Source organism: Ursus maritimus, unplaced genomic scaffold (assembly GCF_017311325.1).
Source record: "Ursus maritimus isolate PB19 unplaced genomic scaffold, ASM1731132v1 scaffold_14, whole genome shotgun sequence".
Lineage (NCBI taxonomy): Eukaryota > Metazoa > Chordata > Mammalia > Carnivora > Ursidae > Ursus > Ursus maritimus.
This window is the reverse complement of record NW_024423786.1, coordinates 65,637,453-65,653,384: the sequence shown is the minus strand read 5'-3', so window position 1 is coordinate 65,653,384 and position 15,932 is coordinate 65,637,453. Positions and strand designations below refer to the sequence as shown.

The window sequence follows — 15,932 nt, the reverse complement described above, 5'->3', positions numbered from 1 at the left end:
TCCTTGGCATATAGCAATTGCAAAGTAAGTGTTAGCTGCGATTATGGTTACGATGAACAACACTTCTTGCTCCTTTCCCCCACTTCCCCCATCGATGTTCCTTTATTCCCAACATGCCGTCCTTGGGAATTTTACCCTACTGGCCTGCTACACGCTTGTGGGGAAGAGGAGCTGGATGTACAGGATAAATAAGTCATAACTGTTGGTCGCAAAGTTGAGAGTTCTCCAGGGAAGAGATACAGAGGAAGAATTACACGGTGATCCCGCAAGTGCCTGTTAACCGTGGTTAGAAAGCGATAGCTTGAAAGGACTGTCGCATGGAAGAAGACACACTGAGCTCTCCCAGAGAGGAGAACTACGAGCAACAGGCTGGAGCTGTAAGGACGCAGACTCTGCTCCACACGAGGAAGACATTTCCAATGGTTGGGCTGCCCACCTAGGGAACCGGCCGCCGTGGCGATCAGTGCTAAACGTGTAAGCGGTATCTGCCGGGGCTAGTGTGAAAATGAAAGAGATCCAACACAAAAGAAATCGTCAACGTTCTTGAACAAATTTACTAACAGAGAACAGTGGAGAAGACGACTCTTTAAGCTCTGTTTTCTGTGTGCACATGCAGCAACACAGTTCAGCCCGGCAGTGGGTCCTGCCTGTGACTACAGAAAGGGTAGAGGAGAGGCAAGCCAGGGGGCCCGGCCCGCAGGGCAGAAGCCCCCACTTGTCCAGTCCGCACACGTGTGAGAAGAGCCGGAACCTAAGGCCAGATCTTTGGGGACAAAGGTGCTTTTACCACCTCTCATTTCGGGTGAAAGACTGAAGGCAAGGGGGGCTATGAAGAGAGCCCATATAATTTCTTGTCCAAACTGGAAGAGCGGAGAGAGGGAAAAGGGGGCATTATTAATAATTACGCCAGGAACGCAAGCATAAAGCAGGACATATGGTCGCCCAGCTATCAGTGGATAGTTACACACAGAGAAATGTGAGCCAGAGATTGCCTGAGGCAGAAACTGTAGCCAGGATCGTGGGTAAAGATCTGAGAGTGAAATCAAAAGTAGAAATCATTAAAGCAGTGGTTCTCAATCAGGGGCGATTTTGGTCCCCAGGGAACACTGGGCAATGTCTGAAGACATTTTCAGTTGTCACAACTCAGGGGTGTGTTGCTGATACTGGTCGGTGGGTTAAGACCAGGGATGCCGGGCGACACCCCACAAAGCACAGGACAGCCCCTCACAACAAAGTCAGCCAACCCACGCTGGCAAGAGCGCCGAGGCCAAGAATCCCTAAGTTAAAAATGAAAAGTTCTGCTGGCGCAAACATACGAAATGTCTGTGCTTCAAAAGAAAACTGCAGAAAATATTCAGACGTTACATGACAAAGAGCTAATAATCCGATCTGCACACATCAGAATATACTGGCAAACACAGTGGCCAATAAACAGTAAAAACTTCCCCCGCCCCAAAACAAAAAATACCTCTGCGTCCTAAATCATCAAAACACCTTGAATTAAAAGAATGCACCTAATGTTACCTACAAACCTGGCCCAGACTTCCTGACATGCGCTGTCCGTGATGAGCTCTTCGCAGGTGCCACATAGAAGCATAAGGTGATTTAAAATATGCAAACACACAAACAAAAGACCTCCCGGGAAGGAATTTCTCTGCACTTACAATACACACCTTGCTTAATTTTAACTTTTTATTTTATTTTATTTTTTTAAAGATTTCTTTAAAGAGAGAGAAAGAGAGAGTGGGGACAGAGGGAGGGGGAGAGAGAATCTCAAGCTGACTCCACGCTGAGTGCACAGCCTGACACGGGGCTCGATCTCATGACCCTGAGATCATGACCTGAGCCAAAATCAAGAATAAGAGGCTTAACCGACTCAGCCACCCAGGTGCCCGTAACTTTGTATTTTAAAAACTACGTCTCTTTTAACACACGATTTTAGTAATTTAACTACAGAAATAACTAAGGACATGTTCAAATGTTTAGCTACAAGATTTTCAGCTCAGCATTATTTACGTGGGCAAAAGTATAGAAATCCTTAAAATGCCAAATAAGGAGAGACTGATTAAACAAATCACTGTATACCTATATACCATGTTACAGCAAATACTGACATGGGAAAATATTCATGATACAATATTTAAGGGAGAAAATATATAGAAGGTATATGTATTATACACATAAATCATTTCTATCTGGGTGGTGGGATAGAAGCCCCACAAAGCCAGAGGTTTCCGTTTGCCCTCTGCTCTGACTCTGAAACACAGAGCAGTGCCTGGCACAAGGGAAACATAAAATAAAGAATGTTATTGCTATTTTTGTTAATTTATATTTTCTCACTGATCTGCAATGGAAACATTATTTGCATAATACATTTCTTAAAATGCTTTTTTAAAAAAGAATAATTCGGGGGCACCGAGGTGTCTTAGTGGGTTATGTGGCTGCCTTTGGCTCAGATAACGAATTCAGGGTCCTGGGATCGAGCCCCGTGTCGGGCTCCCTGGTTAGCGGGGAGCCTGTCTCTCTCTCTCTCCCACTGTGTGCACACGTGCGCACACTCTCTCTCAAATAAATTTATAAAATCTTAAAAAAAAAAAAGAGTAATTCAATGGTGAAACAATGTTTTACAAATAGAAATGGCAGTAATGCCACCTCCCTCATGGGGTAGAAAGGTTTAAATAATAATTGATGTAAATATGCTTTGTAAACTCTAAACCCTGTACGAATGTCAACAATTAGTTATTTTGTTAAGACCCTACATTCCAAGTGAAATTGGTCTCATATATGAGATGGATGGCAGCCCTCACCCCATCCACGCCATTGCCACTGTCTTGTCCTCTGAAAACACTCAGAGGTGTGTGCGGTCCTTCAGAAGCCCAAAGCTGCGACAACAGAGCATAGATCAAGAAAGTGGCGCACCTCCATCAGGGGGAACAGCAGGTCACCAAGAAAATGGATCCTGTAGAAAGGTATTCATTGACAACCCCACTCCTAACCTCTATTTAAAAAAAAATCTCCACGTAACGTAAGTAAAATAATCCCAAATACAGTTTATCGTAACAATATCTACTATGTCAAATACTCCATTATGCTGATAATTTGCTGACAAGTCTTACCTTTTTCAATTTTTTTAATTCATCCCATTTGAATTTACTCAGCTTTTCACTCTTGAGTCACTCTTTTCTCAGATTTGATCCGTCAAAGCCATCTACCACATTTTATCTTTCAGTTGCTAAATTTTAAGGATGGCTTTCCTCCTTTGAAGGCACGCCTGTTTTCAGGCCTCACTATGGTTTCAAATGAAGCACGTGTGTATTTTACAAAACATGGACGTACTTCCTTCTTACGTTTTAATGTTAGTGGTTATATATATATGTATATATATATATATATATATTTATCCATTAGTCATTACATCATAAATCAGAAGCTGAAGTTCATTTTCTCTCCCTAAAACAAATGTAGGAATTGTTTTCCAAAGCTTTATTTTTTCCTACTTTCACAGAGAGATCACAGACGTAGGGTACAAAGAAGCAGCACTCAGAACTGAATTAGTAACAGCTAAAAGAAGTATTTTAAAAATATGAAATGTTACTCGAATCCTTTTATAAATGCGGACAGAAAGAAATTTTTTTTTCTCCACAGAGCTCTGTAAGAAGCTGCAAACTTGGGGTGCCTGGGTGGCACAGCGGTTAAGTGTCTGCCTTCGGCTCAGGGCGTGATCCTGGCATTACGGGATCGAGCCCCACATCAGGCTCCTCCGCTGGGAGCCTGCTTCTCCCTCTCCCACTCCCCCTGCTTGTGTTCCCTCTCTCGCTGGCTGTCTCTCTCTGTCAAATAAATAAATAAATAAATAAAATCTTTAAAAAAAAAAAAAGCTGCAAACTTTTATGCATACCAACCACATGTATGCATTCTTTAAGTCGGATGCCAGTTCCCTAAAAAAGCAGGAAGCTCTTGCTTTTCACCAACAGCTACTTCTTTACCTGCTATTCAAAACTCAGTGAAAGGTTTGTTGCCCAGTGCTCTTCTCTCTGCTCCCTCTAATTAAAGGCACTAATGAAAGTGCTCTCGAATGCCTTTATTTTAATTTTATGCGACTGCTTAGTAATACTAGAACTAAACTCCTTCCAACGAAATTGAGAAAATATTATAATTTGGGAAGCTTACCGATACCGTAACAACAGTGGAATTCAACAGTGATGACGGTCATTAAGACGTTTAAGTACTGTGATGTTTCCAAAGGAAACTGGAGCCCAGGGTGAGTGCAAGGAGGTGATATGATGAACACGAGAAGATGAAGAAATTAAGGGCCCATGTTACACACAGCACCGAGGAAGCCCGAGGGGGACGAGCGACCATGGAGGAGGACGTGGGGCATTGCAAAGGAAGAACAGGAGAGCTGCGTGAGTGAGTGCAGAACCGGGCTAGGAAGCCAACCTAAGAAGAAAACGCTAACTAGAGGAGGCAGACAACACGATTTGTCCGTTCCAGAAAGAATCCCATCCCGCCTTCCGTCGTCTGGTTGTCTCAGTAGTTTGAGATGGACAGACCCTAAGTCACCCCAGCAGCAAATATACTTCCTATAGACGACAAAACAAAGCAGCCAAATACATTTAAACTTTTAAAATTTCTAACACCTTAGCTTATGTTCAGTTTCTGGAAACTTCTGCCTAAATGTAAATCATTCCACTTTTTTTCTCTCTAGGTCATTTCTTGGTAGTCACAGGCTTTTTTTCCATGATAAAATCTTGAACCACCTTTTTTTAGATGGGGGTGGGGGGAGATGGGAGGGGCACGGCAGCTCAAACTCAAGACAACTGTATTATTTTTTATAACACTTGGGGATTTCTGAACCATTTGATGCTTATTAGTTGTTGCTGTTTTTCTAAACGCCTACACTTTCATTTTACATTTTTATTTAAATCTATGTAATTTAAGCAGGAGACAGCAGTTAATATCTCAAGGATTAAGCGCAGCTCTTCAACTGAAAAAAGGGGACTGAAAACTGGAATGTGTTCCTGGCTTAATCTCACGACATAGATTTATAACTAAATAAAAGTAATAATTTTAAAAATATTTTGAGAAATAGACCCAAAATAGCAACACAAATCCATTTTGCTTATATTGCTTTCTATTCAAAATTTCATTAAAAACATATTCATTGTGAAACCAGAATGGTTCTCTTAGCCAAGCAGTGAGGGAGGGGAGCAGAAGGAAGAAAAGCTTGAAGAGCTGCACCGTGGTTTACAGGATGGGATGGTACGTCTGGAGTGGGGCAGGACTGGTGGGACCTCCCTAAAAGACTGTTTGGCCATTAAAAATAGTAACAAAAATGATAAAAAATAAGCTTTATTTGAAATAGATTGATTTCCCCCCCACAAATAGCTGATAACACATTGTGAAAGCATAATGATTTGAGGCATCATCGAATTAAAATTCCCATATTTTACAGAATACCAACTTATATATCCACTCAGCCACGCTGTTTTCCTCCTCATAAGATGAATTCCTGTTTTAAAACTGGGCCAACTCCTCTTGGGTGTTCTGGTGATGAAAACGACTTTCCTTAAGTTTTAGCCAAGACTTTTTCACTCTGGTATCTGATGAAAAAAGATGCGTGGGGGCACACACCACAACGACCAGGCCGGGGGGCTGGGGGAGAACTAATTTTTAGAGAACTATTTTGACGTTTAAAATAACAGGGGGAAAAACATGCATGAAAAATAATATGCTAATTAATTGTTTAATATATTCTATGACTCCATACCCCAAGTTTACTGAATACTGAATTACTGACTTTTTTTTAGAAAGCTGGATATGCTTGTTTGCTTATTTATTTATTTATTAAAGATTTTATTTATTTATTTGACAGCAAGAGAGGGAACACAAGCAGGGGGAGTGTGAGAGGGAGAAGCAGGCTTCCCATGGAGCAGGGAGCCCGATGCGGGGCTTGATCCCAGGACCCTGGGATCATGACCTGAGCCGAAGGCAGACACTCAACAGCTGAGCCACCCAGGCGCCCTGGATGTGCTTGTTTAAAAAACACCGTTGGGGCACCTGGGTGGTGCAGTCGGTTGAGCGTATGACTCTTGGTTTTGGCTCCGGTCATGATCTTGGGGTCGTGAGATCAAGCCCCGCCGTCGGGCTCCGCACTCAGCGCAGCATCTATCTGGGATTCTCTCTCCCTCTGCCCCTCCTCTGCCAAAATAAATAAATAAATCTTAAAAAAAAATACATTGCTGTGTATGTAAACAAATGCAAACAAATCAAACCAAAGACAGAAGAACACGAAAAAGGATAAGCTCAGGGGTATGTGCCTGAAACGGATGAGAGCAGAAAGTCTGACGGCTCTGAAACGCTTCCAACCCGAGGACTCCTGGTCAGTTGAAGCAGACACACGACTGCTCTCTCACCCAAAAACCATCACCTCGAGAGATGAGACAGATCAGCTCTGCTACCCAGAGACCCCTACAGGATACGCAGTGTCCCAAGTTCCTGGAACCTCTCCATCTGTGTATGAGGTTGGGCAAATCTTTTTTAAAAAATGGGACAGTACCACCGTTTAGGAAAAAGTAGTAATACCACGATCGAGCTGAAAAGTGACCCACTGACCTGATTGATGGAGTTGGCAGCACAGGATGCAAGGCCTGTGCCCAGAGAAGTGAGCAGGAAACAGGGCCAGTCAAAAGGTCCTGGGGCCAGCGCAAACCCGGCCGAAGTGGTGCTGACGACCAGAGCTGCAACAGAGAAACAGAGCAGATGTCTCATCACCAAAGCGCACTCTGGACTATAAACGCCAAAAACCAAGCCCTCTCCCATACAAACCAATTCGTCTCATCGGTGACACAAACTATAGGCTGATCCTCTCTCATTAAAAAATTAAAAAAATTTTTCTGATTATCAAAATTATATGTGTTCATTATAGAAAAATGCTAATTTTCCTTTAACTCCATAGGAGTAAAAAAAAAACAAAAACAAAAACCCGATGTTCCAATCCAATCAGTCACTTATTCATTCAACAAACATTTACTGACTACCTAATTCACGATCAGTACTGTGCTGGGCATCAGGCAGTGTATGAGATAAAGGTATGTAAGGGTTCCTTCCTGCTCTCAGGCACTTTACTTGACAGGGAGATGACAGTCATACATCAATAATAATATGATAAGTGTCCCAATTCTGTGATAAGTTCCAGACCACCTGAGCAGAGGCTCACCTGTAAAAGAAAATGGTTCTGGGGTCCAGATTACGGTTAGAGGATGACCAGAGGGAGATGATAATCCTACAGCCACCAATGGGAACAGAGGGACGTGGCAAGGTGTACAAGCAAACCCATATAATTCAAGCATCCACTAAGGCTGCTCCTTCCTTTAGGCCCTGGTCCTTCTTCCCTGGGGGTTTACAGAGGCTGACAGGCCCAGAAAGTGTCTAGGGGCGGTACTGATCCAGGGCTGTAGAAATTCACTGGAAAAAGGATCACCAGTGGTGGGCTGATGGGAGAAGACTTCAAGAAGATGGCATTGAAGCTGGACCTTTAGGAGAGAGGGAGAAAAGGAGGAGAATGGTAGGGTGGGCGACATCACAGGTGGTTGGATAGTTCCGCGAACAGGCACAGGGGCAAGAGAGACCAATGTCAAGAGCCTAAAGAAATCTGATGCCATCTGCCAGGATTTCAAACCAAACACGTCGGAAGCACTACTGAGTCTCTCTTGCCCTGCTCGACATCCCATCGACTGCGAGTACTGTCCGATTCGAACCCACCTCTAACGCCACCATCAAGCCCCCTGACTCACCACCAAGGGTGGTTCTGCCCCCTGGGGACATTTGGTAACGTTTGGAGACATATTTGGTTGTCACGCTGGAGGTGGGCAGACACAGGCCAGGGATGCCTCTAAACCTCGTCTCGTGCACAGGACAGCCCCCACAACAAAGAATTTTCTGGCCCAAAATGTCAATAGTGCTGAGGTTGAAAAAACATGTAATCTAGTCCAAGGTATTATCTTCTCTGGACAACAGCAAGAGCTTGCCCCTAAATGGGCTCCTTGCTTCCACCTTGCCCCTCTCCCAAATGATATTTTATTTATTTTATTTTTTAGATTTTATTTATTCGTCAGAGAAAGAGAGTAAGAGCACAAGCGGGGGGCGGGGCAGCAGGCAGAGGGAGAAGCAGGCTCCCCGCTGAGCAGGGAGCCTGACACTAGGCTCGATCCCAGGACCCCAGGATCATGACCTGAGCCAAAATCAAGAGTCGGACGCTTCCCCGACCGAGCCACCCAGGCGCCCTTCATATACGACTTCTTAGGGAGGCCCTCCCCAGATACTCCTTCAGGCAGGAGCTATGTGGTTCACTGCTAGATTTTCAGGGCTACCATTACGGCAGGTACAGAGGAGGGGGTTGGGGTGAAGAGTGGTGGCTGCCAGACGGCAGAATCTCTAGTTGAATAGTTTGCATGTCGTCTGGTTGGCAGGACAGAGTCACTGAGAGCCCAGTGCAAGGAAGTGACCTGTCGCTGGAAGGTCAGCCTAGAAGCAGTCGGCACTGCGATTTACAACTGGCAGCGGGTTTTTCAGAAAAACAACTGGAGAGGCTCTCCTGTTAATCCACCCTAAGGGTAGTAAAAGTGGGACTCAAATAGATATAAGGGATACTGTGACTGGTCAGTTGTTAGGACTTGGTAATTACAAGAAGGAGAAAGACAAAACAAAATAACCACAAAAAAAGGATAAAAGGTAAGGTGCTGCACCACTGGGTGACTTGGAGAAGAATTATAATATTAACCGAAAGAAGTCCACCTGGGGAAAGGTGATGGAGCTGGCTGGTCTTAGGAAAATGTGCTGCTTTTGAAGGACCACAGAATACCCATGTAAAAATGTACAGAAAGTAGACGGAATATGAACCTGGAGCTCAGGAGAGACTGGGGAGGCAGGAGAGAGGCACGAGGCTCCAGGGTCACTTGCCCAGAGACCACGGCTGAGCCTGAGGGAATGGATGAGATTATCAATGAAGTTCGGTGGAAAGAAGTATATAAAAAATGTCAGAACTTTGGGGTGCCTGGGTGGTTCAGTTGGTTAATAAGTGTCTGATTCTTGATTTCGGCTCAGGTTGTGATCTCAGGGTCGTGAGATCAAGCCCTTTGTCAGGCTCCGCACTCAGCAGGGAGTCTGCTTGCATTTCTTCTCCCCACGTGTGCTCTCTTTCTCTCTCTCTAAAAAATAAATAAAATCTTTTAAAAATGTCAGAACTTCACAGATGGGGGGAAAGGAAACAACGCCAGACACAAAAAACATCAGGAGACAAGAACCAGGAGGAGGAGGTGTGGTGGGGGGGCACCACCACTGACATCAACAAGAAATGGCTGGGACACTGACGGCTCCTCCTAATGATCCGGAATTGGGTGGCATGCCCGTCAATCTAGTTTCATCAGCAGCATATAGAAACTCTTTGTTGTTTTACCATATGGACAAGCCGCTAATGTCTAGTCTGGACACAGTTTTCTTGGCATTTCTGTGTTTCTTTGATTGGGCTCAATGACAACATGCAAAGGGGACTTGAGTACGTGTGTGTAGATGGTCACCCGAACATGCCGTTGGCCAAAAGGTCCCTCTTTTAATGATGTCGTCCCCCAAATGTGGTGTGCGTCCACATCTCCTGGGAGGAGGTTTCCCTCCAGAACAGAGGACAGAGGCACCGCATGAAGGAGATAGCAGAGCAAGTACAGGAATGATATAAGGTTACAAAAAGACAAGCGGAAGATTAGCACATGAAGGCAAACAGGAAAAAAGAGGCCAGCCTGGGCCAGCAAGTGTGTACTGCTCCCTCCTCCCTTCCTCGGCTCTGGGGCTGGCCTGCTCTGGCCCACGTACCGTACCACGAGTGGGAGCACAGCGATCTCACCTAAGCCCAGACCAGCGACCGGCCACACAGAGACTTACACCCAGAAGAAAATACCACGTGACTCCCGGCTTGCCCACAGTCACTGCAGGTGCAAGTTAAAGGACGTTCGTTCTACCCACGATGGGGAAAGAACAGCCCCTCACTTCACGGCCCACTGAGCCATACCTGCATCTATGTAATGACTCCTAAGGAAAGCAACCTGTTTTAGAGCAAACAAAGCTCCTTTTAGAATACTCAAAACACCTTCCTTCTGTGAGGAGGCTTTTTCATTCTTTATGGATACACGCCATCGATCACCAAGCCTTGCGGACAGGCCGGTGTCCCAGAATGAGTCATCTTGCTTTGCACAACTCAAGAGCTCTCCAGAGAGGTCAGGCGACTCCTCATATATCACCGTGGGTGATGACAAGCCAGGACTGGAAGAAAAGTCTGTTAACACCCGGCTACTTCTCAACTGACCCACCCAGGAAGACAGGTTGATGGTGTCACTGGGAGAATTAGGAGGAAAAGAGACAGCAGGGCTTTCCCTCTCAAAATGAACTAAGTGAATTGCTCCCACCCATCTAGTCAATCAGTTGAAATAATTTTTGTTCTTTTTTTAAGATTTACTTATCTATTTGAGAGACAGAGTAAGAGGGAGAGTGCAGTGGGGAAGGGCAAAGCAGAGGGAGAGACAGCATTTCAAGCAGACTCCCAGCCGAGTGTGGAGCCCGACTCGGGGCTCCATCTCACGGCCCTGAGATCGTGACCTGTGCCAAAATCAAGAGTTAGACTCTTCACCGACTAAGCCACCCAGGCACCCCTAAAATAATGCTTGACTCTCAAAGCCTTGAACCTTAAACCAAAAGTAGACTATTTATAAACAACTACGGTAGTTAAAAGAGCATAGAAAATGCACAATAACTTTCTCCATACATCATTAGCAAAATCCAGAGTCACCAAAGTAACTTTAGCTATCGCTCAATATCCATCAACATTTTGTATTGTGTTTTATAAACAAATAAAAAGAAAGAGCAATTTCCGTCGTAGTGGACAGGACAATACCATAATCACTGAACTGTCCAGATAAAAATGCTGCAAGAAGAAAACTCACTTTGTTTAAAGCCAGAAAGGGTGTGTAGCTACATGAAAATAAAACTGTTAATTCAGAGGAGAAAGTGTCTTGTTTTTCCTTTTATTTGCCTCAGAGCTTGACTGAGTGATGAATGATACAGAAGGCACATCAAATTTTGACTAACGGATCAACTCGGGAGTTGAGAAGAGGCAAAGTGGTTTGCAAAAAAAACTAACAAAGGGAAAGGACGATGTCTTAGTAAGACCTAACAAGGACTCAGTTTACAAAACGGAAACTCTGCCTAATTTAAAACTGTACAAACTGTAATGTACGTTAAACACTGATCAGGACTATCATTATTATTATCATTATTAAGGAGGAAATCTGCATTTTGTAACACGTTTCTTAAAAAACATCAAACGCTAACAAAGAATGTATTTATCCTTACTTCATCAAGGCAATTAATTTAAAGAAAGAGGAGGGCAGAAAGGATTGATAAACTGTACAAGCAAAATTGACCAAGGCAATATTCTCATACAGCACTGCCACAACTGTAATTAAACTTTCCATTGATTTCCTGGGATTCATTACGTGGAATCATTCTGCAACACCAGGATCTCATTAAAAGTGAGTGTAATATATTCTTTCGTTAATAGCACTTGAAATTATATTTTATTTGGGAATCTCATATTCTGTCCCTTCACACGTAAACATAAAATCAATGTTGCCAACGAAGCGTGACCCATCCGAGAGAGGCCCGGAGGCGCTGGACGGCAAGCTTTTGGGATGACGGCTCTGGAAGGAAGTCAAGGAAGAGGAATATGCCCATCCCCCATGGAGCCCGACCCACTGCCATTCCCGCCCGTGGGTGGGTGTCCAGCCAGTGAATCGCAAGCACCCCTGTGCAAAGACGGTCAGTGGTGGTCTCTGAAGGTTCTTAGGATATAGGAAGTCTGAATATTTGGCCCAAGCTCAGGTCAGCTGTGGCCCCACCAATCTCTTCCAGCCGGGGCCACCTTCTTCCAGAGCCCATCATTCACGGAGTCAACAAATATGTTCTCTTGTCTGCCAGCCCTCTCCAGGGAGAAGTTCTTCCTTATGCTCCGTATAACACATATTTATTCTGAAATAGTCACAAGAACGCCTGCCCCACAGGGCTGGAAGTAAGCAAGAGTCCCTGATGGGAACTGGCGAGGAGGGCCGCAAGGCAAGGAACGGGGAGAGCCAGGCAAAGAAATGAATTCTGCCAACAACCAGCGAGCCTGGAAGGGGACCCCAGGTGAGAACCACAGCCCGGACCATCGTGCTGATTTCAAGCTCGGCGAGACCCCGAGCAGAGGATCTGGCCAGGCCGGGCCTGGTCTCGTGACCCACAGAAGCGGGGAAATGGTAACTGTGTGCTGTTTTAAACTGCTAAGTTGTGGTAACTTGTTTTGCAGGAAAAGAAAAGTAGCGCATGCCATGAGGAGAGTGGCTTTTAGGAATGACCAGTCTATCAACAATGCAGAGAACGGACTGCAGGGGAGGAGAAGGTGGTGAGGGCCTGGGAAGGGCGGCGACAGCGCAAACAGAGGTGTAGATAACCAGTTTGAAGGCTCTGGCCCAGGCCTTCTGTACTGAATAGATATAAGTGGTTACAGCAAGGAGCTAACTTGAAGAATAATACAACCTTAAATTCAGGTCAAAGGGAACTTAGGGTCAACTGGTCATCTCTGTCCTGATCGCAGAACCCCCGGGACAACCTTTCAGATGGATGCTAGCTCCAAATCTGGGGATGGGAAGTTATTCCCCCCTTCTGTACACAAGAGCTCTAGCCGTTGGACAGTTCTCTCTCCACCGAGTCAAATCAGCTTCCTTGAAATACCTCCCTGTCGTTTCTCTCTTCCCGAGTGATACTGAAGGACCCCTCTCTCAGCACAATCTTTCACTCAAATGCAACGATCCCACCGTCTTGGTTTCCCCAAGCTAAGTGTCCCTAGGGACCAACAACCCTTGACTTCTGCACTCTTGTCCACGCCTTGTGAGACCTTTAAGAGACACACTAGTGTTCCACTCTAACAAAAGCACTCAGCACAACGCCCACAAATAAGGACTTAGTACTAGTAAGTGGTGCTCTTGGTAATTCTTGAAATGTGGTTGCTAGAATTCTAGGTGAAATATGTCTCTGGCCACGAAGCTTAGACTTCGTATTTCAAAGCGGCGCCTTAAGGAACTTCGAGAGACAACAAAACACTTGCCAACAAGCTCCACATGCCTCTACGTTGTGACCCCAGTTACTTCTCCGTGGCTCCAGGTGAGTGACTGGAGAGCAGTCCTTTCATAAACGTGGACTAAAATTGGTAACGATAAAAAAACAAAACTTACGTTTGTGAAGCACTTTACAATGCCGAAGTGCTTTTACATGTATTTAAATCTCGGAGGCACTGCACTTCAAAAAAAAAGGAGGGTGTGGATAACTGAGGAGGAACATGGCAAGAAACCGTAAGAATGTTCAGTTATGTTTGATTTTAATTATTTTAAAACACACATTACGCATATCTTAAAATGAACACAGTGCATTGGTGTAAGAGTACATGAATTTCATTTGCAAGTAACCACCGTCCTGCTATATGTGACATTTTATACACAATAGCATAAACGTTATAAATATAGGTATGTGCACTTAAAACTTTTTTACTGATAAAATACATGACTAACAAACTCTGTAGACCCTGCTCTGAGAAAACAGCAACGTAAGCAATGGTAGCTAGTAACGTCTGACTTCGCATAGAGAGTCATGCACAAATCAGTGGTAGTGAAATCATTCCAGGGTCTAATCAAGAGAATCACACGGTTATGCACAATGTTTGGCTCTCTGCTTTATGGGATATTCTTTGACAGAGACAGAAAGAGAGAAAGACAGTCAGACAGAAAGAAAAAAGAGGGGTGCCTGGGTGGCACAGCGGTTAAGCGTCTGCCTTCGGCTCAGGGCGTGATCCCGGCGTTATGGGATCGAGCCCCACATCAGGCTCCTCCGCTATGAGCCTGCTTCTTCCTCTCCCACTCCCCCTGCTTGTGTTCCCTCTCTCGCTGGCTATCTCTGTCAAATAAATAAATAAAATCTTTTAAAAAAAAAAAGAAAGAAAAAAGAAAAGATTTTTTTTAAAGGCTCAATACTTTCAGAACTACTGTTCTCTGAGCATAAGCATAATGAAGGCACTTTACTTCCCGAGATCATCAGTTAAAAATAACTATAAGGATGGGATTATAAACCGGTCATCTACATCCTGATTTTATCTCTGTCTTTTAAAACCTCACTATTACTACTATTATTAGTATTTATTTATTTATTTTTTAGCATGGGCTCCTAAAGAATTAAGTGAAAAACAAAATTCCAATAAATCGATTTGGATAATTATCAACTCTGGTAAAAGATTTCGTCAAAAGATTAAAACCCCCGGCTAAATGAGAGTTTGAGACTCTCTATAGATTTCAAATTATCCTTGTGATCTATTCTATCTCATTATCGCGGACAGCGGTTACTGTGCAACACTGGAATCCAAATCCTACAAGCCTGAGACGTATTCTCTTTAAAGCTTTGCGTGTACAAAGCTGACAGGAACAGGCAGTTAATGAACCTGTACGTGGTTTTGCTTATGTGTGTGTCCAAGCAATGGAATCAGTTTTGTTAGCTGATCTCAAGGTTCAGAACGATGTAACTTAATTAAGAGGCAGGAATCAAGTCTTTTCTGATTTTAAAATGAGCATGTAGTTTTTACTTAATAGCTGTACTTAAGATTTCCTCCTCTCTCTTCATTTCTATTAACAGCTTAAGCTTCAAATGGTTCAATTTCTAATTTAAGTGAGTTTTTTAGGCTTCCTGGCTTGGCGGTGGTCTGCGAACCTCTCGACACAGTCCTCTTACCAACACACATATCAAAGAAGGTGGTAATGCTTCTGCTTACTGCTAAATTCAGATGAAAAGTCAGCTGATGAGAGACAAGGTATTTTTTTGCTCAGCCACATTAAAGGGTATCAATCAGGGGTAACTGATTACAAACCATAACCACTTCTGGTTAAAAGATAAGACTTTCTATAGAGATTTTTAATAACACAGCTGCAAAATTAAGAACTTACGGGGACTTCCTGTTTTCCCTCTGTCTTTTTTTCCATATACTTAATGACCAAAGCCAGTCCAAAAAAACCCTAGGACCAAATTAAAACTCATACTTCAAATTGATTGAGCAATACTGTTACCAAAATGAAACATTTAAGTATGGTCCCCAAGGCAATTCACCAGGAAGCATTTGGCTTGGATTTACAGTCAGAAAAGGGAAATGAAATATCTACCAGGTCTTCTGTTTAAATAAATACATAAATACAACCTGTTTATATCTAAGTTAATAATGCAACAAGTTTGTTCTTTCAATTAGTTTTTCCTTGAACCATCCAAGCTTTTCCACTTTGTCATCCTATTTTTAGACTTCTTTTTCCTCTTTTCAATAAAGAAATACTTCCTCTTAATATACTTAATAAACAACACTTTGCAACCTTTGTAATTAACTAGAAAACTTTTCCATAAAACTGATGCACATTAAACTTTTAAGAAGTGGAAATCTGTCTTTTGAAAAAGGAGTTTGGCAAGAAGACATTGTTAGTTGAACTTTTTCTGTTTCATCTCAAAATTGTTGAAGTGTTACTGTCCAGGGAGCAGATATTTTACGATAAACCTTTAGAATAAAGAACTAAGATGAAGTGTTCATTTAAAGCATCATTCTGATTTTGACAGTATTCAGTGTTTATCTACATTTGAACATTTTTTGCTACACATGTAACGGGTTAATAAAATGGGCCTGCTCACTTGTTAGTTGTATCTGGGCCTAAATGCATACATTTATTAATGCATTGTGATCTTGTTTTGCATGGAAGATTTTCGTTTACTCCTAGTGATTAGTTACGAAATAATGTCGGCTATGTCATTATTCTAGGCGTTCAAGACAA

General features: G+C 43.4%; 1 protein-coding gene across 2 annotated transcripts in view; it reads right to left on the bottom strand.

Annotated features, from left to right (window-relative positions):
- The window catches only part of LOC103660515 (protoheme IX farnesyltransferase, mitochondrial), a 126,125-nt gene that overhangs the window by 87,388 nt on the left and 22,805 nt on the right, over positions 1 to 15,932 (bottom strand). For both annotated transcript variants that reach the window (XM_040630057.1, XM_040630056.1), the window contains exon 4: positions 6,616 to 6,740. In XM_040630057.1, the coding sequence (XP_040485991.1) occupies positions 6,616 to 6,740 (125 nt within the window). The remainder of the gene's footprint in view (positions 1 to 6,615; positions 6,741 to 15,932) is intronic.